The 21,835-nt window shown below is 55.9% G+C and overlaps 1 protein-coding gene across 2 annotated transcripts; it reads right to left on the bottom strand.

Annotated features, from left to right (window-relative positions):
* Nucleotides 1-557: 557 nt before the first annotated feature.
* On the bottom strand, nucleotides 558-19,548 carry Zfr2 (zinc finger RNA binding protein 2). Of its 2 annotated transcripts, NM_001034895.3 has the most exons (18): nucleotides 19,439-19,518; nucleotides 15,090-15,324; nucleotides 13,167-13,251; nucleotides 12,467-12,747; nucleotides 10,507-10,686; nucleotides 9,725-9,911; nucleotides 8,886-9,031; nucleotides 7,901-8,020; nucleotides 7,137-7,276; nucleotides 6,520-6,652; nucleotides 5,925-6,091; nucleotides 5,288-5,462; nucleotides 4,153-4,291; nucleotides 3,603-3,697; nucleotides 3,421-3,516; nucleotides 2,885-2,996; nucleotides 1,947-2,044; nucleotides 558-1,429 (listed from the first exon to the last, which is right to left on the bottom strand). In NM_001034895.3, the coding sequence occupies exons 1-18, from the start codon at nucleotides 19,489-19,491 to the stop codon at nucleotides 1,247-1,249; spliced, it is 2,625 nt and encodes an 874-aa protein (NP_001030067.2). In that variant the 5' UTR covers nucleotides 19,492-19,518; the 3' UTR covers nucleotides 558-1,246. The 2 variants fall into 2 exon arrangements, 1 of the variants encoding a protein (NP_001030067.2); XR_001779403.2 differs by lacking the exons at nucleotides 558-1,429; nucleotides 1,947-2,044; nucleotides 2,885-2,996; ... (4 more) ...; nucleotides 5,925-6,091; nucleotides 6,520-6,652 and having other exon boundaries at nucleotides 7,189-7,276; nucleotides 7,784-8,020; nucleotides 19,439-19,548.
* Nucleotides 19,549-21,835: the final 2,287 nt, after the last annotated feature.

Below are 21,835 nucleotides of genomic sequence, written 5' to 3'. Positions count from 1 at the left end.
AGCTAGACCCAGCGTCAGGCGGACATCTCCAGTCTGTGGTGGCCCTAGTGCCCCGCTTGGCAGGAGTGGGTAGCAGACGAGGAGAAGTCCGGGGCTAGGAGCACCCAGGGAGGACGACACTGGTCATCCCGGGCGGGCTTGAGGGTGGGTGAACCAAAGGAGCCGCAGGAGAGGGCGGCTCCGGTGGAGACCGTGCTTAGATTCAGTGTTTCACAGGGAGAGAGTGTGTGTGTGTGTGTGTGTGTGTGTGTGTGTGTGTGTGCGTGCGTGCAGGGGGGGTGCGGGGAGGGTGCTAAGGAAAAGCAGAGGGAAACTAGAAGGCAGGCCTGGGACCCGCGAGTCTCCTATATTCCTCCAGGAAGCCAGAGTAGAGTATTCCATCAGGACCTGACCCGGGTCTGAGTTCTACTAGTGAGGGTCGGCACAGTGGCAGTCACAAGGCTGCTCCTGCCCCTGGAGCTCCGCCCACACTCACAATGCAGCCTAGTGTTGGGAGGCTGAGGGCTGGTGGGTATGGCCACCTGGACCCCTGAGTGAAGGACATGAAGGCCACAGCGCACACGGGCAGATCTGCTTTATTCCCCACCCTAGCCAAGTTCTGGATGATTCTACAGACTCCAGGCATTGCGCCATGTGTGGGCTGGCCTTTAAAAGCCACAGGTAGAAGGGAACAGGGTTGAAGCCTAGGGGTGATACAAGGGGGTCCAAAGGAGGCAAAGGAGGCCTAATGGATAGAGCTGTGTCCACGCCCAGTGGTCCACAGGGTGACATGGGGCGGAGTCGGCCATCTGCGGAAGGCACTCAGTGACTGGGGCTAGGGTTGCACTGTGGGGTGACAGTGTCCTCACAGCTGGTGTGTAGTAAGGGGATCTGTTTAAAGGATATGGTGGGTTTTGGGCCTGGGGAATCTCATTCTGTGCTCTCTGCTCCTCTACCCCAACTCTGTGACCCATAGAATCTTCCAGGCCACCCTTCCTGGCATCTCGAGGAGGCAATTCAGATCCCATTCACTTATGACATTAAGGGAGTTTCAAATAGCAATTAAAACCAAGGAGATCACTGCTATCTGGCCTGGGGGTGGTGGGTGACAGCCATGAGCATGAGGGTCACCTCAGGGGAACCCCCACTGCGTTGTAAATAAACCTACAAACAAAATGACAGAGGCATCCACACCAGGAGGAGCCAGCAGCTGGAGGGACCACACCTGTTCAGGTATGGGAGGTGTAGGTTGGTGGTGATGACTGGCTCAAGGCAGCCCTGCTGTGCCCTGTCGGCCCCGCTTCCTCTCCCTGGTGCCCTCCTGGGCCTGACTAGCCTCCCTCATCCTCTTCCGGGCCCGGGCCCCGGCCCCGAATCTGGTCCGTGGAGGTAACTGTTCCATGTGAAGGACCTTGTGTATCTGCCGGAAGGCCACAAGACGCAGGGCACGCTGCAGACAACGGGTCCCGTCAGGATGTGCTAGCCTAGCCCGGCCTCCGGGATCAGGCCTGTGCCCAGGGGGCTGGGTTGTTTGTTCTGTTGCCTGTTACCGTTTCTGGTACCAGGCATGTGGCCCTAGGGAATGTCACCACCAGCTGGTGGCACAGGCTGGTCTGGAGCTCTTGGGACCCCACCTGTACTTCCTGGGTAGAGGAACCCTAAATTCCTTGTAAAATACTCAACCCCCATGAAAGTGGCAGTGTTTGGTACTTGGGCCTGTGTGACTGTGTACTTCTGAGACTGGAGCACATGTAGCCAAGGCTAGCCTCAAACACTCTCAGTAGTCAAAGACAGCCTTTAAGTTCTGATCCTTCTGCCTCCACCTGCGCTGCTGTATGGGACCCAGGGCTGTGTATGACAGGAGAGCCCTGGGGTCTCACACGGTCCAGGTCAGTCAGTGGCCTGTGGGAGTTCCTTACTCCCGGCCCCACTCCTTCATCCAGAATGTGGGAGGGGGACCCACATACCTGCGCACTGGCCGTCAGGTCTTCTCGCTGCTGTGGGGTCATGGGCTCCAGGGCGTCCTGTGGACCTTTCTCACAAGGGTCCTGTAGCCCCGGGCCATCTGAGCCAGGAGAGGGTGGACACCCTTATGAGGGACTAGTGGGCCACAATGGGCCACCTTGCCATGGTGGGTCACTGTGCATGTGGTCTGTGCTATGTCTGTGGCACACTGATCCATGGGCCACATCAGGCAAGGTCTGCCTTGTCCACACAGAGTTCCCTGTGGCACCTTTGTATTTGTGCCTGTGGGTGTGCCCCAGCCTATGTGATTACACAAAAGGCCCTCATGTCAGGCCTGACCTTTGACCTTCCTTTCCCATTCAGAATCCAGGAACTCTCAGAGGAGACCAATCCTTCTAAGGCCCATTCTTGACCCTCCAAGGGAGGGCATTGTGTCCGTTTCTGTTCCTCAAACTCCTTAGTAGCAGAGGCTGACCTTGAACTCCCAAACCTCCTGCCCTTGCCTCCCTAGTGCTGGGAGTGTGACACAGGGACTTTGGGCACTCTGGGTGAGTGCTCTGTCCACTGAGCCACAGCCTAGCCCCACACTGTGGCTCTGGAGTCACAGCAGAGTTCTATGGCTTCCTTTGAACCCCAGTCATGGTTCCAGCACACTTGGGCTGGGTAGGCACCAGCTGCAACTGGCCACAACACACGATACAGCCAGGAGTGTGGACTGTGGTGGTGGCACAGGGGCAGCCCTGGTTTGGGGATGAAGCCGACTCCTGGCCTTGTCCTGCTGTGTCCCTAGAGGGCGGCAGCATGCCTCTGCCCTTTGGGCTGTAGGTTATGCACAGGCTCCCAGTGGGTGGGGTGACCTCTTCTTCTTGGGTATGAATGTGGATAGTCATGGCCTCTGCTGCCCATGCCCTAGACCCCCATCGCCTGTCCCATCACTGACCTGTCAGGAGCGCACCTGTGGCCACATACTCCAGGACCCGACGCATGGCATCCCCTGGGCTCAGGGGCCGGGGTGCAGAGCTCAGAACTTTCTCCACCAGCAGTTCCATGGCCTGAAGGAGACATGGGGGAGGGGTGGCAACCACATGAAAGGGCAGGCTGTGGCTTGGCTGATAAACAAGGCCATGCTAGGGCAGGTGTCTGGGCCAGCACATGCTCAGTGTCCTATGACATGGGCTGTTAAAGTCCTAGGGATGTCCTCTGCAGCGCAGCCAGTACAGGGGACACCCTGGGTCCTCATCCTGGTACCAGTAGGTTCGTGTGATGAGAGCCTGTACCCTCGGGACATCTGCATAGGGTCTGGACCTTCACCTCCCAGCTTGGGGTTTACAGTGGTAGGCAGCCATGACAGTGACCCAAGGCATCTTCTCACGCTGAGGGGCCTGGTGACACCCACACACTCTGGGATGGTTGGGTGCTGAGGAGACACCTGGCTGGCCCCGACCTGTGCTTCCCCACTGTCCCCTGCAGCCTTACCCAGGCAGGCAGGGCCCCCCAGGGAGGCAGGCAGCGGCACAGCTCCCTCAGAACCCTGATGACAATCACGCACGGCTGCAGGCCGCTGGCTCGAGCCTTGGGGAGGAGACACAGTTGGTTGGGGAACTATGGGGTAGACTGGTTGGTGACTGTCCCCACTGCAGCCCACCCTATGACCTGACCTGGAACCACTTAGCATGGCGGAGGGCTGCCAGGGTCTCAAGGCACCTCTCCCGGTCTAAGACGTCCTCTGGGTCGGACAGAGCGTCTTGCTGTCCTAGAAGGGATAGAATCCTAGTCCCTTTCTGCTGATCCCCAGTCCCATTGGGTGGCTGTGCTCAGGCTGGCTGTCCTGACTAAGTCGAGGTCCCCCTCTGTGCTCCACCCTGGCCTGTGACTCATAGTCCCGCACTCCCACCCTATGTTGGAATCACAGGCCAATGCCCCACGCAGCACCTACAGCGTTCTAAGTGATCGATGGCCTTGTAGATCTCAGGTCTGGGGCCTGGTCACACTGAGAGACCCTGTCCCTAACCTCCACAAGCTGGGGTGTGGTTCAGTGGGAGAGGACCTTCCAGGCATGTGCAAAGGCCCTGAAACACCAGCCCTTAGCTCTACCGCCCCAGACTGTGTGACCCCATGTGACCCAGAGATACAATGACTACCAGGGCCTTTCTGTCCAGAACAGGGTGCTGTGCTGTGTAGGCTCAGGGCAGGGAGCTGGGGGTGCACCTTGTTTTACAGAGGGATCTTCCCGCATCAGAGGTGAGGTGGCAGACACGGTGACCTTCACCCCAGGCTCCACACAGGCTGAGATAACAATGTTGGCGTCATGGTCAGATGAGACCTCGTACTTGTCTTCTGCCACTATCTGTGTATAAACATGAAAAGAAGCCACATGACTCTAGCGGAGTTCCTGGTGCACATGAGCGGGGCACCGCCAGCTCATGGACCCATCTCTCCACCCCTGTGTACCTGCTGCCAGGGTTCCAGACCCTGCATCAGGGACCTCTGTGTGACTTAAGACCCACCAGAGGAACATACATATGGCAATGCTAAGGAGGAGTCTCTGTATGTAAAGAGCACCTGTTGTTCAATAAGATGTGACTCAATAGAAAAACAAGTGGTCATGAACAAAATATCAGACAGAAAAGGAAAAACAAGTGGCTCTTTGCACAAATGCTGTGTCAGACAAAAGGAAACTAAAACTGTTACGCTACCTCTGACACCTGTGAGTACAAAGTCTAGGAAGTGTGTGTGTGTGTGTGTGTGTGTGTGTTAGCGCTACCTGTGCACACACAGAACATGTCAGGAGGGAGGGACAGCAAAGGCCTCTAGGTTGCCACACTCCACACTCCTGAGTTCCAGACACCCAGCCCTCTACAGGGGACACAGATGGGAAATGAAAGACATTGCTGCCATGCACCAGTGCTGGGAACAGACCCAGAGCCCCACATGTGAGAGTGCTCACCACTAAGCCACAGCAGGAGCCCTGGCCAGAACATGCCATTCTCTGTCTCAGTTCCAGGAGGAGAGGTGCACACCTGATCCCTTTCTTTTGTGTGTGCCAGGGCCAGAGACTGAAGTCAGACTGTTTCTCAGTTGACTTTCACCTCACTTTTTAAAGCAGGGTCTCCAACAGGTACCCAGCTCCCTGCTTGGCCAGGCTGCCTCTGGGATCCTGCCTCCCAAGGGCTGGGATTGCAGACATGAACCTCCACACCTGGCCTACGACTGGCTTTTACACAGTTTCTTGAGGTTCGAACTCAGATCCCAGCGCCTATGTGGGAGGTGATGGAGCCAGCTCCCAGCCCTGCGGGGCCTCTCTGTCCTCTAACTGCAGACCCTGTCCTGGCCTTGCTCTTACAGACAGCTCTCGGGGCAGCTCCTGCTTGATCCTCTGCAGCAGGGAGTGCGTGGGCTTCTTGGAGCAGAGCAGGGTCAGCTGTACACTGTGGTCCCCACGGAGGACAAGGCCCTTGGCCAGAATGCCAACCCGCACCACACCCTTCAGCATCCTCGGTGGTGGGGACGCCAGGGTGCTACGGAGACAAAGAGGCAGAATGTGTCAGGAGGGAGGGACAGCATAGGCTCCCAGGTCCTGAGTTCCAGGGACCTGGCCCCTCTACAGGGGACACAGATGGGAAATGAAACACACTGCTGCCACCCCCATACCCATCCTGCAGCCCACACAAGCAACCTGATCCTTGAGAGGCCAGACACCTACTTACAGTCTATCCAGCTATTTATGTGTGGTTGACCTATCTCTCTGTCTGTCTGTCTATCTATCTATCTATTTACCTGTGTATCATCTCTATATCTGAAGCAAGGGCTTACTGTCCAGCCCAGGTTAACCTCCCTCACAGTGATCCTCCTGTTTCAGCTTCCTGAGTACTGGGATTACCAAACCCAACACACAGGGAAATAGGGTAAGAGGGACTTTGTCACAAGTCTGGCAGAGGAATTTGAGACAAACCAGTAGGACAGAGCCCTGAGGCACTAACCCGTGCTGGCTGCTCTCTTCCGCCAGGGTGTCTGACACCAGTCTGAGTGCTCGTTCTGTGTGGGACACAGCTGTCTGGATGGCCTGCAGCTCTTCTTCCGTGGGGTAGATGGAGGCATGCTTACACATGACATGACGGTCGTCGCTGCTCTCCGGCCGACGCCCTGACTGTGGGGAGAGCTACCCTCATCAGGGGTGGGCTGGGACAAGACATCCCGGCAGGACTTCGGAGAGTGCTGAAGGGCCAGACAGGCTCTAGGGAGCATTGGCTGGCCATTGGCTGAGCAGCCCCCATAGGGAAACACGTGCAGGGGATTTGGGTCTGGGGGGGGGCTCTCCTGTGGCACATTTTTCCATTTCCAGGCCAGAGGCTAAGAGCCATACAGTGTGTGTCCTCCTCAAGCGAGAGGCCAGCCTTAGGTCCCTGCTCAGCCTATGAGGACAGACACTTCTTGAAGGCTGCAGGGAGCCACAGTGTGAGACAGACATGCTATGCTGGACCCACAGCACTGGGTAGTCTCAGGGTCCTCTGCCCTCTGAGGGGGTCCCAAGGCCTGATGGGGACTGGGTGTCCTACATGTTACAACAGCACCCACCTGGCGCCGTGCAGTGGCCATCCCTGGTCTGGTGGTGGGAGCTGGCAATGCCCATGCAGGAAGCCCTGGTAGCTGCTCCTCAACCTGGGGCTGTGGAGTCTCCTCAGGCTGCCTGCTGTGTTCTTCTTGCTGCCTGTGGGGACCAGATAGGGACACGGGGCTCTGGATGCCAGAGGCCTGGGAACATCAGAGTTAAGGGGTCATGAGGGCATCAGAGGTCAGGGGACATGGGAATATCAGAGGTCAGGGGTCATGGGGGCATCAGAAATCAGGGGACATGGGAATATCAGAGGTCAGGGATCATGGGGCATCAGAGGTCAGGGGACACGGGGACATCAGGAACATGGGGACATCAGAGATCAGGGGACATGGGGACATCAGAGGTCAGGGGTCATGGGGCATCAGAGGTCAGGGGACATGGGAATATCAGAGGCATGGTATCAGATGTCAGGGGACATGGGGACATCAGGAACATGGGGATATCAGAGGTTGGGGACATGAGGACATCAGAGGACAGGGGACATGGTAGCATTAGAGGTCACGGGATACAGAGACGGTAGGGAATGTCAGATGTTGAAGAAGGGTGTGAGGAGGCCAGGAGGGAACACCATGGTCACCTTAGCTCAGAGTCCCAGCGCCGTGTATCCTCCAGCTGTGTCTGTACCTGCTGCCAGTGCCTCTGTAGCCTCTTGGCCAGCACCCTCTGAATGGGGCCGCTGGGCCGGGCAGCTACTGGAAGTGTAGGATCCACTTTCTTCTGCAAAGGTAAAGCCAGCCAGATGGGCAGCCAGCTCGTGGGCAGAGAGAAGCCCCAATTAACACCCGCTGTTCTTACAGATTCATGGGCCCCACCACAGTGGCAGTAGGGAGAAGTGGGCTGAGGGGACAGCAGGCTGCATGTAGCCCACAGCAGTCAAAATGGGTCACTTTGGGGAAATGTCCTGCCCAGGCTCTGGGGGTGGCTTTACATGACCAAGACTGTCTAGGTTGTAGGCCACTCATGTTCATTCAGAGTGCAGGGGCCCAAGCACCAGGCGGGGTCATGAGTGTTGTTCCCCAAGGACAGCCACCAAAACACTCAGCCAGTAAGGAGGGTCAGCAACCAAACACAAAGCAGGGTGGGCTCCTGAGTGTCGGTGGCTTTGTGCATCTGCAGGGTCTCTGGCAGGACCAGAGGGGGAAACTCCTTCCAGTGAGTAGCAAAGCTACGAATAATGTCTGCCCGCTCACCCACCTATCTCTATACACACGCCTCACTCCCCACCTATCCATGCAGCCCTCTGTATCCCCTCTCAAGCCTTTCTTCCTGTTCCTCTCTTCACCAGCCGCTTCCCCCACACTGGTAGCCCTGGCCGGCCTCTGGCACCCCTGCTGGACACACTCTGTACTGCAGACGGTGCCGGCGTCCAGTCAGGTGCATGTCTCTGGCGTTCCGGTCATTGAAGCTGCATTCGCAGAGCTTGCATCGGAAGCGGATCACCTTCCCCTCATCACTACACACCTAGGACAGGACACGAACGTGACTCGGCTTCCTGCCGGCCAGCCCTGATGACCTGGAGGGTGCTGGACAGCAAGACACCCAGGACAACGAGCCTCCCCATGGCACTAGCAGGGGTGTGTCATCCCAGAGAAGTGGCTTTGAAAGCACAGGGAATGCCCCTGACCTGTCCCTTCAGCCTCTCAACCCCACCCCAGGGGCAAAGAGCCACCCGACACCTTGTATGCTACCAGGAACTCTCTTTGTCCCCATGACCAAGTAGCAGGCCACCGCAGCTGGCTCTAGCTGGTGAGCACTGCCCTAGACAAAGTGCAAGGGACAAAAAGACATGGCTAGGGGACCGCCACCTATCTTCTGCACACACCCACACAGGGGTCACCTGCACACACCAATGGAAGTACCATCCCTGTGTTGCTGGGGCAGTGGCCATGGAGCCAGCTGTGAATAGAGAGCTTATGAGTGGCGACTCCCTACCCTGGGTGTTTGTGCAGCAGCCAGCCACCCTGGTGCAGGCACAGTAAGTACTGCCCAAGGACCCTCGGGCTGGCATTCATAAACCAGGACTTAGGGTAGGCAGGTCCAGTTTGACTCTCCCAGGCAAAGCCGGCCAAGGTATGAAGCCATCTGAGGTAGACAGAGCTTGGCTCTCTGGTGCCAAACTGGAACAGTGGGCCCTCAGGCCAAGTAGGGTGGGACAGGAGGGCCTTGGTGCCCTGAGTGAGCTTTCCCACCCCCTGGTCCTGCTTCCCACCCCTTGCGTGGAAGGTGGACATGAGGATGGGCTACTGTGGCAGCTCCATTCACAGAACCACAGTGGGCCAAAGCTGAGCTCTGCTCACCAAGACTCAGTGTCCCAGCAGCCACTTACCTCCTCAACATACTCTGTGCCCACTGGCGCCATGTCTCCAGAGCTCCCCGAAGCTTCCCCAGGGCCTCCCCTGGTGGCCTCCACCTTGAAGTGTGATGGCCGCCTGTCTCCAGGTCGGCCATGCATTGTCTGCAGCTCAGGTGGCCCTGCCAGAAACCATGGTGGGCTGCAACCTCAGGCCTGCCCCATCCCTTCCCCTACATGCCACGGGACTCTAAACCTGAGGGGGAGCTAGCTGGCCACTCCCTCTTGTGGAAACTACCATGGTATCCTGCAGCCACAGAAGGGCAGGCTGTGATATCACCCAAGCCAAGAGCAGAGACAGACAGTAGCTCAGCAAATGGCCACTGACTGTCTGATGTGAATGGGTCACCTCAAGAGAACTCCAAAGGACAGTGACCTTCCATTCAAGCTAAGTTGTCACAAAGCTGGTGGCTCACACCTGGAATCCTGCACTTAGGAGGATAGGGCAGGAGGAGCACCAATCAGTTCCAGGTCACCACGGGTTACACGGTGAGATCCTGCCTCAAAAACCGAGAGCTGGCAGGGTGTGGTGGCGCACGCCTTCAATCCCAGAACTTGGGAGGCAGAGGCAGGAGGATCTCTGTGAGTCTGAGACCAGCCTGGTCTACAGAGTGAGTTCCAGGACAACCAGGGCTACACAGAGAAACCCTGTCTTTAAACAAAACAAAACAAAACAAACCAATAAATAAAAACTGTACCTAAAAATCCAAAAGCTGGGGGTGGGCTTAGGGGTGGAGCTCCTGCCTAGATTCCCCCAGTGAGGGGCGCTGGATACAGTCATCTGTTCACATGTACAGAACTGTAGAGACCTGTACCCTTGCGTGAGGCTGCTGATCCCTTGGCTGGTGCTGGCCGGCCTTGGGTGTGTGAGCTGTGACGGGCATGAGCTTCATGCTTGACTGAGGTCTCGGGGGTGCTGTCCGAACCTCGGGTGTAGGTGACACTCCGTGGTGTGGGCTCAGAGGGAATGGGCTTCCCTAGCCTGGTGTGCAACTTGAAGACCTGCAACGGACCCCACAGCATGTTTGGGAAACAAACAGTGCACGTCACACTGAACAGGCTGCTGGAGAAAGTGTGGCAGGGTGCCCTGGTTTCTCTACTCTGTGGAAACCTCCCCCTTGAAAAAAATGTCCTGGAGCCACCTCCTGCCTGTGGCCCCATTTCTCAGATTTGACACCCCTGTCTCTCTCCAGCACTCACACCAACGTTCTTGACCTGTATAGCAATGTCTCTGGCTCCCAAGCCTGTGAGCAGATGTGCATGGATGTGTGGTTTGGGGGACCCCAGCTCTCTCTTTCTCTTCTCTTCTCTTCTCTTCTCTTCTCTTCTCTTCTCTTCTCTTTTCTCTTCTCTTCTCGCTCTCGCGCGCGCGCGCGCACACACACACACACACACACACACACACACACACTCCTGCCTGCAGCCATACTCTGGCCATCACCTGAGGTCTCCTCCACCTCCAGCCACATCAGAGCATGCTCAGTCACAGTCAACATGGCCCCCACCGTGGTGCCCTCTCCCACCCCCACCTTGCACCTGCTCAGAGCTGGTGAGACACCAGCTGCTGGAGCTGACTGCTGGGCCAGGATATGTGTACCTTCTGGTGCCTGGCTCCCCTCATGTGCGCAGCATAGGCGTCAGCCCCCGTGCAGGACACGGCGCACAGGCCACAGTGGAGGCTCTGGGATCCTCTGGGACCTCCACTGGGCTGTGTGCTGGTCCTCTGAGCCGCCTGCTTCTTCCGGTGCTTCTGCCCTTCCAGGTGATCCCGATAGGTCTGGAACAAAGAGTCGGGAGGCCTTATGCGGACACCTTACCAGAACCAACACTCATCTGCAGGCCACACAGTTGGCTAGTAGGAACTCAAAGGGACACAGGGTCCCTGGCTTCCTCTGCCACTTGTGCCCTAAGTTAGAAGAGTCAGGGCAATGTCTCGTTCCCTTGACCTAAATAAACTCCAGCCAGGATTTTTAAGGAAACATTCACCAAGGGTCCTGTCTTGTATGGGAGCAAGGGGCTGCCCCCAAACAAAACCCGGCCTTTCCAGGCTAAAGTTTGGGGACAAAGGCCTGCGTTCTGCTCCCAGGACCTCAGGAGCTGTTCTCTGAGGTCTGGGGAGGTGGAGGCAGGAGCATTAGGAGTGTAAGATCATCCTCAGCTACATAGCGAGCTCAAGACCAGCCTGGGCTATAGGAGACCATCCTTAAAACACAAAAGCAGCTCAGCGAGGTCGTGCATGCCTTTAATCCCAACACTTGGGAGGCAAGAGGCGAGCAGGAGGCAGGCAGATCTCTGAGTTCAAGGCCAGTCTGGTCTACAGAAAGAGTTCAAGAACAACCAGGGCTACATGGAAAAACCCTGTCACAAAACCAAAACAAACCAACCAAACAACCAAACAAAAAAATCCTAAACCAACAACAACAAAACAGGGCTGGAAAATTGGCTACATTGGAATTGGAAAAGAGCAAAGTTCAAGGGGCTCCGAAGACCTCTCGTAGTCTCTATGGACAGGGCACACATGTGGTGCACAGACCTAGATGTAGACAAAACACTCATACACAGAAAATAAAATAAACGTAACTTTCAAAAAAGAGAGTAATAAAAGAAAACCCCTTTTTAGAGCTGCCTGGGGAATGTGACACACTTGCACACAACCGCAGGCACGGATTTCACAAAGCTCTTCCACACGGGGGCGCTGCAGAGGAGAAACCCACAAATCAGAGCCACATCTGTGCTTCAGAGTACACAGAGCTAGACCACTCGGCCCATGTCGGCGAAAAAAGGTTCCATTCTTACAATTGTGAAAGCTAGGCCAGCCGTGGCCAAACGCCTACTCACGGGGAGAGGACTGAAGAAGCCCAGAAACAAACGGACCTGTTTGGGGGACTGATTCGGGGGGTTAAAATTAAGAGGGCATCGAGTTAGGAGGACTGCATGCTAAAGGCCAGCTTTGGCTACAGATCGAGAGCGCAATACTCTCGATATCAAACCAGCCTGTGCACACGAGTGTTGTCTGTGTGCGTTTATCTGTGTATGGGTCTCTGTCTGTTTCTGGGTCTCTCTCCCTCTGTGTGTGTGTTTAGTGTGATGTATGTCTGTGTGTAGTGTGATGTATGTATGTTTGTGTGTGTGTTACCAATGCAGACTCTACCTCCAAGCATCTCTAGAAATCAGCCTATGATTCTGACAGGTTATCTCTCAGTGCTTTCTTTTCCACCCCATTCTTTATACATTTAAATTTAATTCTCTGTGTAGGGTGTGTTGCCTGTGAGTCTGTGCACCGCGTGCCTGAGGCGACCAGCAGAGGGTCCTGTGGTCACAGGATCCAGGACCCGCCACATGGGCCTGGGAAACAAACCAGGGTCCCGTAGCGGACCTGTGACAGGCTCACGGAGCCCAGTCTGGCCTCACACTCACCACATAGCTGAGGGTGGGCTGAATTCCCCACCCCCTGCCTCCACAGCGGTGTGACAGGCCAGCACCAGGGCTCCTGCCACACCTGCCACTATAGTTTTTGATGGACAGAGGCACTGAGCCGTCTAGCTGCCAGTCCTGACCTGCGGCCCCGCGCAGCTGACCCTGCAGACCTCGCAATAGTGCATAGAGGGCGGCCTGGGGCCCGCCTTGGGCTTCGGCAGCCTGTCCAGGAACGGCAGCGCATCGCTGGTAAAGGTGGGGTCCCAGGGCCCGAGGACAGGGCCACCCCACGGGTCCGAGCCCACGGGAGCCGGCGGCGGGGACGGTGCCTGCAGCTTCTGCGGGGCCCGCTGGGAGGAGGGCGGAGGACGCTGCGGGCCGGGTGACACTGAGTCCGAGTCAGGGCTGCGGGAGCTTGGTCCTAGGAGGGAGAAACGAGGGTGGGGCAGACTCAGCCAGGCTACCCCAGGCAGCAGGTCCACAGAGTATTTAACCGCACTGCAACCCAGGCTGGACCCCGGTGACTTAGGTAGCTGTAGTGCCAGGACAAATCTCAAGCTAGCGGATCAGCCTTCCTGTGCGGGTCCAGCTTGCCTGCAATGGCTGCAGCTCAGCTGGCCGGATCTCAAGGAAATTTTAAACCTGGGACTAGAGCTGGCAAGATGGCTCCGCAGATAAAAGTGCTTGCGGCCAAGCCCGGTGGCCTGAGCTCCATCTCTGGGACCCACATGCCCAGCCTCCTCCTCCCGGGCACAGGCCTGTCCTGTGTGCCCGTGCTGTCTAAGCAAACCTCGGACCAGACCGTGCTTCCCAGCCCCTCAGAGAATCCCCACAGCCCACCTGGCCTGCAGAGCGACCTGGCTGGCCGCTCCCGTGAGTCTGTGCGGCTCTTGGTCACCTTCTCTCGGTAGCTGTGACCATCCTCCTGGAGGGTTCCACGGACAGGGACACAGAGAGAAAAGCAGCTCAGGGAGGTGGGCGGGACACTGGGAATGGCGGTAGGGTGGGATGCTGGCGGGGGGGGGGGGGTGGACACAGTGGGGTGGGACGCTGGGATGGGGGGTAGTGTGGTGAGCAGTACACAGCCAGCTGTCCCCAGGGCTGGACCCTGCTCATCCAATGCCATGTCTAATGAGACAGGTTGTCATAGGCCAGGCTGGCCTCGAACTCTCCACTTAGCCAAGGACGACATGACTCCCCTGTCTTTACCGCTGGAGTGCTAGGAAGACAGGAGTTGCCCCTAGGCCCAGCTTATATAGTTAGTGCTGGGGACAGAACCAACAGCTTTGTGTGTGCTGGGTGAGTATGATACCCACTGAGCTACATTCCCAGCCACTCAAAAGAATCACTTTATTTATTAATGTATTATGTGTACATATGTGCACGTGTATGGGGATGGGGGCATGTGCCACAGCACGCATGTGGAATCAGAGGACAATTTGTGGGAATCTGTTCTCTCTTTCCACCATGTGGGTCCCAGGGATCAAATTTAGCAGCCAGTGAATGCCTTCACCTACTGACCAGCTGCCAGCTGCCAGCTGCCTGCCTGCCTGCCTGCCTGCCTGCCTGCCTCCCTCCCTTCCTGCCTCCCTCCCTCCCTCCCTCCTTCCCTCCCTCCCTCCCTCCCTCCCTCCCTCCCTCCCTCCCTCCCTCCCTCCCTCCCTCCCTCCCTCCTTCCTTCCCTTCCTTCCTTTTGTTTTTCCAGTCAGGGTCTCTCTGTGTATCCCTGGCTGTCCTAGAACTCAGAAATCTGCCTGCCTTCTGCCTCCCGAGTGCTGGGATTAAAGGTGTGTTCCTATAGTTTTGCTTTTTTGAGGCAATATCGCCCCACCCCCTGCATAGACAGTGGTCCTGTGCCATGCAGTGGATCTGACACTTAGTGACAGTGACACAGGAATGGAAGACAGAGAAGGAAAAGGAGCTCCTGATGCCCTTTGCCACAGAGCAGCAGACCCTCCTTGACAGGTATGGTGCAGATGGCCCACTGAGGCACCCCAGACATAGCCGCCCACAAGGGTGAGCCACCTCCCTGTCCCTGGGTCCTATTCATTCTGCTGCCCTTCAGAGCTATGGCAGGCCCTCACAGCCACAAGGCCCCCAGCATGGCGGAGAATGACAGAGCTGCACCGGGGGTCTGACCTCCTCCTGGGGCCATCACAACCCTTCTGCTTACACCCCTACTCCAGTGAAATCCCAGCTCTGCCTCACATCCTCCAGTGTGGAAGCCAAGGTCCCGGTTTGGCCAGAGTCTAGGCACCCCAAGTGTTGGCAGTAAGAGTCAGAGATGAAAGGTAGGTGGCAGGAGGTGTGGTTGTGGGAGGAGAGCTGCCTGAGGGAGGAGATCCCGCCAACCACAGCCATTGTGGGCTCCTCCCAGCAGCTGCCACCCCTCAGCATCCCCAGAGTTCTGAGCTCCTTGGGAGGTATCACCGTGGTAGGTCATTCCAGAACATGTCTTGTCCCTAGAAATACAACTACGACACAGCTGACAGTCAGGGACGCCATGCATGTCCCCATGCAACACTAATGCAGTCCCTGGTGGTGGGAGGGGCCTGGAGATGGTCAGTGGTCACAGCATCAGCTGCTCTCACTGAGGATCTAAGTTCAACTTCCAGCACCCACTCAGCGGCTGTCTCAACTCCGCCCCTTTCTGGCCTCCACAGGCACTGTATACACGTGGTGCACAGACACACATGCAGACAACACACTTATACATGTAAAAAATTAAATACAATCTTGTTGCATGGGATGGTGCTGTGGTACCTGGTGGGCGGATGCAGAGGTAGGCACAGGACCCCGGGGCTGGCTGCTGGATGTGGGGCCCTGGCTGGCTTGGGGCTGGGAGCAGCTATACCCCACCGCAACTCCTCCTCCAGGCGCAGGCAGCTGGCTCGCGGGGGCCAGGGCCAGGCTGGCGGTGCTCTCCATTTTGGGGGTAAACTGCACAGTGTAGCTGGCCCCAGTAGCTGGGAGGGGGAAAGCGGAGGACGACTGGGTGCTAGAGCCAGCAGAACACAAAAGAGAGGGTGGGTTAGCTGAGTCCCCGAGGTACATGACCCCCAGAGCAGGTACTGGGCCAGACCAGAATCACTGTCCCCAGAGCTTGCACTAATGAGATCTGGTCAGCAAGCCGAGGGAGCCTTTTGTGTTGGTCTCTCCAGCATCAGGAGCGCAGGTGTGTATCACCATAACATATTTTACATGGATGCTAGGGATTTGAACTTGGTCTTCATACAGATGTACCACGAACTTACAGCAAGTGCAATGCTGTCTCTCCTGTGTGGCTTGATATCCAGGCACAGCTGCAGGCCTGGTGCCCCAGCTGTTCCGGGATATTTTAATTTTGTGCATATAGATGTTTTGCTTGCATTGCTTGTGTGGGTGATGCCCAGAGGCCAGCAGAGAGCTCTGGGCTCCGCAACTGAAGGCAGAAACAGCGAATCACCCCGCGCCCTGTGCAAGGGCAGTGCTGCGCTGAACCCAGCCATCTCTCCAGACCCTTACTTAGGCAGGGCCCCCTACTGCCTCAATTACTGGGTAGATGGTACCAACAGCCACCAGTTGTGGCTGTCTGTACCATGGAAGCCCTCTAGAGAGGCTGGGGATGTGATTCTGTTTGAGGGGTCTCATGGCACTAAGAGCTCAACCCAAAGCCACGTACTCTACCCACAGGGGACCTTAGGGCAGCTTAGAAAATCCCTGGCTACCTGAGACACATCAGAGAATCCAGGTGGGAGCAGGAGATGCCGAAGGTGTGTGACCCTGACATTCTGTGGTGTCACTGTGAGATCCCTGCATCTATAAAAACTGGTGTCACCACTGAGGGTTCCCAGGCTCACGGGGACCCTGAGTGACCAGAGGTTATCAGCATGGCAACCATCCAGAGCTCAAAAACTGAGCCTAGATCAGGAGCTGCCAGAGGGGTGCCAGGTGGCACCCGGAAGGCTCGGCTGCTTCTGGCTGATGGAGTTGTGGTCTTGGTGACAGGCAGAGGCCTTAGGAGTGTATCCAAGGGACAGGGAGCGGACTCATGTTTTCCTGAGTAGCTTCATGTCAAGTCAACACAGGCTACAGTCATCGCAAAGGGATCCTCAGTTGAGAAAATGCCTCCACAAGATCAGGCTGTAGGCAAGCCTCTAGGGCATCTTCTTAATTAGTGATGGATGGGCGAGGGCCCAGCCCACTGTGGGTGGTGCCATCCCTAGGCTGGTGGTCTTGAGTTCTATAAATAGGCTGAGCAAGCCATGGGGAGCAAGCCAGTAAACAGGCCCCCTTCATGGCCTTTGCATCAGCTTGCTCTCAGTAAGGAAGGGACAGTGGTATGAAGCCATAAGCTGAGTTAAACACTTTGTGCCCCCACCTTCTTTTGGCTATGGCATTTCACCATGGCAAAGGTAACCCTGACTAAGACGGATTGGTGCCAGGTTCATGAGGAGTTGCTGAAACAGGCCTGAGCGTGTTCTACGGAGGACTGAGAAGAGCTCGGGAGCTGCTTTCCCGGATGGTGCAGGGTGCCTGGTAGAAGACAGGCCTGTGAGGCTCACAGGGACTGAAGACCACATTGGGGCTGGGGGACAACCATCTACAATTCTGAACTAAGGGTCTGTGGTTCTGGCCCGCCCAAGTGAAGAAAAGAAAGGCAGAAGAGACCAGCATCACTGAGGTGAAGGCTTCTGGGAAGTGTTTCCTGAGGGCCAGCACACAGCTGTGTTCCAGAGGTAGCCAAGGCTGTACCTCAGGCTGGCAGCCGAACTTAGTAAGAGTCATCCAGGTGGTACTGGTTTGGAAAGCATGGAGAGCAGTGGGGCTCGGCACTGTGAGAGGCCAGGAGAGCCACTGGTGAAGAAGATGTGGCCACAGTGGCAGTTGATGGCCCCAGAGTGAAAAGGTCATGCAAAGAAGTTAAGTCTTGGCACCATGAAGGGATCCCATGAGAGGCTATTGGTGAAAGTGCAGCCCAGTTACACAGAGACCACAGTGTTTTGGAGATGCCAGTACCATGGGATGACCACCAAGACCAGCAGCAGCCATGGCAGAGCAGAGCCAGCCAGAATTTAGAAGACAAGCTGTGTGTGCTACCGGGGCCAAGGAGCCCCAGAAGAAGCCCAGATCGCTGGCTCCTGAGTTAGCTACATTGGTGAAATTGCTTTTTGCCTTGCTTCACTTTTGACCTTGTCTTGGTTCGTTCCTCTTGGAACCCACAGTTGAGAGTCTTTGAATTTTTTTTTAAAGAGATTTTGGAGTTTTACAGAGCAGATATTTTAAAAAAGAAACTGAGTTTTTATCCATTTAAAAAGATTTATTATTTTTACTTTTTGTGTGGAGTTTCTTTGCCTGCATGTCTGTCTGTGCACCACATATGTACCTGGTGCCTGCAGAGGCCAGAAGGGGGTGTCAGGTACCCTGGGGCCACAGGTGGTTTTGAGCTGCTGTGCAAGAGTGCCAGGTACCGAACCTGGGTCCTCTGAAATGGCAGCCAGTGCTCTAACCACTGGGCCCTTCTCCAGCTCCGAACTGAGTTTAAACGGTTTGATTTGTAAAGAAGTTTGTAGTATGTTTTGTATTGTGATGTTCACTGACAAGCGATCTTGAGGACTAAAGTCACTGCTAAATAGTCGTACTGCTGTGTCAATTTGACAAAGGTCAGTTGTGCTGAACTTTGATCAACTTGACACAAGCTAAAGTCATCTGAAAGGAGGGAACCCACTGAGAAAATGCCTCCATGAGATCAGGCTGTAGGCAAGCCTGTAGGGTGGTTTCTTAATTAGGGACCAATGTGTGTGGCGCCATCCCTGGGCTCTGGTCCTGGGTTCTATAGGACAGCAGGCTGAGCAAGCCATGGGGAGCAAGCCTGTCAGCAGCGCCCTCCATGGACTCTGCATCAGCTCTGCCTCCAGGTTCCTGCCCTGTGTGAGCTCCTGTCATGGTGATCTGGAAGTGTGAGTCACGCAAATCCTTTCCTCCCAGCTTGCTGTTGACTGGAGCGTTTTCTTTTCTTTTTTTTTTTCTTTTCATCATTTGTATATTTGTGTGTGTTGTGCTACGGCAGTGGACTTGCCTGACTTACAGACCTGGAACTCTGGTCCCCACAGTGACCCTCTCACCAGCTCTTGGCCCGGGTGTGTTATCACTGCAACTGTAACCCTAACCAAGCCACTGAGTGAAGAGGACACTCGTCCCCAGCCGTCAGCCCCCAACTCCTCACACACAGCCAAGCGCCTTCTCTCCACTTGGCACGGACATTATTCATGTGGCCTTTTATTTAGAGACAACATCTCCTTTAGTTCTTCAGCCTGGCCTCATACTCACTGTAGCTCAGGCTAGCCCTGAACTTAGACACACACACACTGCCTCAGCTTCTCTCTTCAAAGATTGGATTGGAAGCCTGTGCCACTTGCCTGTGCTTTACTGACTTCCAAAGACCAGAGGCTCACTTTACCCTGCCTAGCTTAGCCCCCCATCCATTAGACACAGAACCCCAGACCCCATCCTCGTCTGGAGAGCCCCCCATCCATCAGGGACTGAACCCAAATTCATCCCTGTCTAGAGGGTAACCCATCTGTCAGACACCAGAACCCCCAATCCATACTCACCTGGAGGGTCCCCCATTCATCAGGGATTAGAACCCCCAATTCAGGCCCATCTGGAGGGTCCCCCATCCACTAGACATCAGAACCCCAGACTCCATCCCCGTCTCGAGGGTCCTCCATCCATCAGGAACCAGAACTCTGACTCCATCCCTGCCTGGAGGATTCCCCCATACATCAGACACCAAAAACTCCAATTCTATCCATCAGGGGCCAGAACACCCCACCCTATTCCCGCTTGGAAGGTTCCCCAAGGTCTCAGGTCCTCTCTGAGGTCAGTCCCCTCCCCCAACTCTGTCCTCCATCCTCGGTCCCCACCCTACCCATCCAGGTCGGTCCCTCCTAGGCTAGCCCTATCCCCACGGGGTCCCCGCCCCCACCCTGCCTGTCACTCCCCGGACTCCCCGCCCCGCCCTCCCGCGGACCCCAGGGGCCGTCGCCCCGCCTCGGGCCCGCCCCGCTCCCCGTGACTCACGACCGAGTCCCGCGGGGTTGGGGCGCCTCGCCGCCCACGGGGCTCGTTACCTGGACGACGGGTTGGTGCCCTGCGCGAGGCCGGAAGAGCTGCTAGCCGCCATGTCCACGTCCTCCCGGAGCCCACGGGAGTGACGTCAGGGCCTTGCCCCCGACGCACCGCCCCGTGCTCGTTCAAGCCCCGCCCCTGCTCGAACCTGCCATCCCTAGCCCCAGAGAGCCTCAGCCTGTCTCCGCCCACCGGCCAAGCCCCGCCCCCTACGGAGGACGCCTAACTCAGGTGCCTCTATGATGATGAAAGGACATCTTAGGGAAGTCGGTTCTAGACCCGGCCTGCCATCCGCCACGTGGAGTCCCAGGGATCAAGGATCAAACTCCAGTAGTTGGGCTTGGCGGCAAGCCCCATCACCTGCTGATGTACACTGCCACCTTCCTTATCTCTTCTTGGACGCAAGGCAGAGAGCTGGCTGATTCTTGAGAAAGCTTGAGAAATTCCAAGGCTGAGAGAGTGGGTGGGTGGCACGTGACCATCCTTGACCTGAGCATGTGTGGCCTCCAAGGCTTAAGGCTCTAGGTGTGTAGCCCACGTCTTTCTAGAAGGCAGGGGGACTGTGGCAGTTTCTCTTGAGTTACATGTGATCTTTTCCCCTATTATTTATTGCAAGCCCTGTGCCCTTGACTTTTGCCTCTGAGAGTCCAACTTCTGACGTGTTCTAGAAAGGTGCAAACTGATTTATCAGTGCTAAAGGAAACACACAAAATGGAGTAATAGCCCAGAAAATGCAAGGAAACCCAGACACCTATTCCAACATGGATGGATGGCCCTTGAGGACAGCATGTCAGCATGAGTCAGACACAAAAGGACACTCGGACCAGGATCTCACTTCCAGGAGGTTCCTGGAGTCCTCAGACTGACAGACACAGGAAGTAAGATATAAGAAGTAGGGAGGTGATGGGCATAGTGTGGGTAGATGGAAGGTTCTGAAAGTGGGTGGGAGTTATGGCCGCACCGACAGGTGAATGAGCCTCGTGCTCAGTGAGACAGTAGGCACGCATTTCCATGGTGGGAAATGCCTAGAACAAACCTGTTGTCAGGAAGAGAGAGCCTATGTGACCTATACTCACATGTACACTCGTATGAACGTAGGAGATCCGAGAGTACTGACAGTACAGGCAAAGGCCTTGTGGCAGGAAGGAACTTGATGTGCTCACAGGATGTGCAGAAAGAACCTTGGAGATCCACTACTATGTGGGGTCTTATATTAGTTACCAGGAAAGATAAGAAACTGAATGGAGGGGGGTTAAACCCCAAACATTTATTCTCTCACACTTTCAGGGACCAAAGTCTGGGCGATTAGTTCTTTATGGACACTGGGGACATCCTTCTCTGCTCTCTTTTACTTCTGGTAACGTCTGGAAATCAACTGCAGTTCTCAGCTGCTAAATCAAATTGTAGCTTAGTCTCCATTTTCCCCAGGACCCTTGCTTGCCATACTAGGCAGAGCTCTACCCCTGACCACTGGCTGAATTCTACATAGGACATCACCTCTGACCACGCCCCCACCCCTCTTTAAATGTTTGTGTGTGTGTGTGTGTGTGTGTGTGCATGTGCCAGTGCATGTGTCAGTGCACATGCAGAGGGCAGACGTTGACATCAATGGCCCTCCGATTGCTTTTCAGTTAGCCCCAGCCTCCTCCCGCGCTTGCTTCGGGCTGAAACTGCCAGTGCACACCAGCTTCTCTGCCTACCCCCCTCCTCCCTGACAGCTCCACGCACACCTGCTGAACCATCCAGCATGACCCCTCTTCTCACTTCTGAGATGGGGGCTCACCAAGTTGTCCAGGCTGACCTTAGTCCAACCTGGATTTGAACTTGCAACGCGCCTCCCCACCCCCCACCCCCCGGTCTCAGCGCTTCCAGTACTTGAGACCAGGATACAAACTGTCTTTCCATCCCATCCAACTGCAGATGCTGAGCTGCATGCGAGCTGTCCATTTTTCCATCAGCTTCTAGATTTCCTCTGGGCAACTGCAGGGGCGCTGTTCCCACGGTAGCGCAGACCCAATACATCTAAAACAATCAGCCAGGTTCGCTGCATCCCAACATTCTGCCTTGTCCTGGGTGAATGAGGGACCCTTTGACTCACCCTGAAAGGGGGATCTGGAAGCCTCCATTTCTTTGCCCTCAAAGATGGTTTCAAGGGCGTCTCTTCCCCCGTACCAAAGAATCCTGCAGGCTCCCCGCCCCCATCCTGTAAGAGTTAGGCCACGGCTGCTTGTCCGTTTATTTATTTTCTCTTATGGTTTTGCATAAGTAAGATGCACCATCTCAGAGACTTTTTTTTTTTTTTTTTTTTTTTTTTTTGCACCTGCTCTGGGCATGGCTGGGAGAAATGCTTTCGCCTCAGCCAATGGGGAGAGGAGGATGCAGGCAGGGATGCTAGAACT

The sequence above is a fragment of the Mus musculus genome, chromosome 10 (genome assembly GCF_000001635.26).
Source record: "Mus musculus strain C57BL/6J chromosome 10, GRCm38.p6 C57BL/6J".
Taxonomy (NCBI): Eukaryota; Metazoa; Chordata; class Mammalia; order Rodentia; family Muridae; genus Mus; species Mus musculus.
Note: the sequence above shows the minus strand (reverse complement) of the source record. Positions and strands in the feature narration are given on the sequence as shown.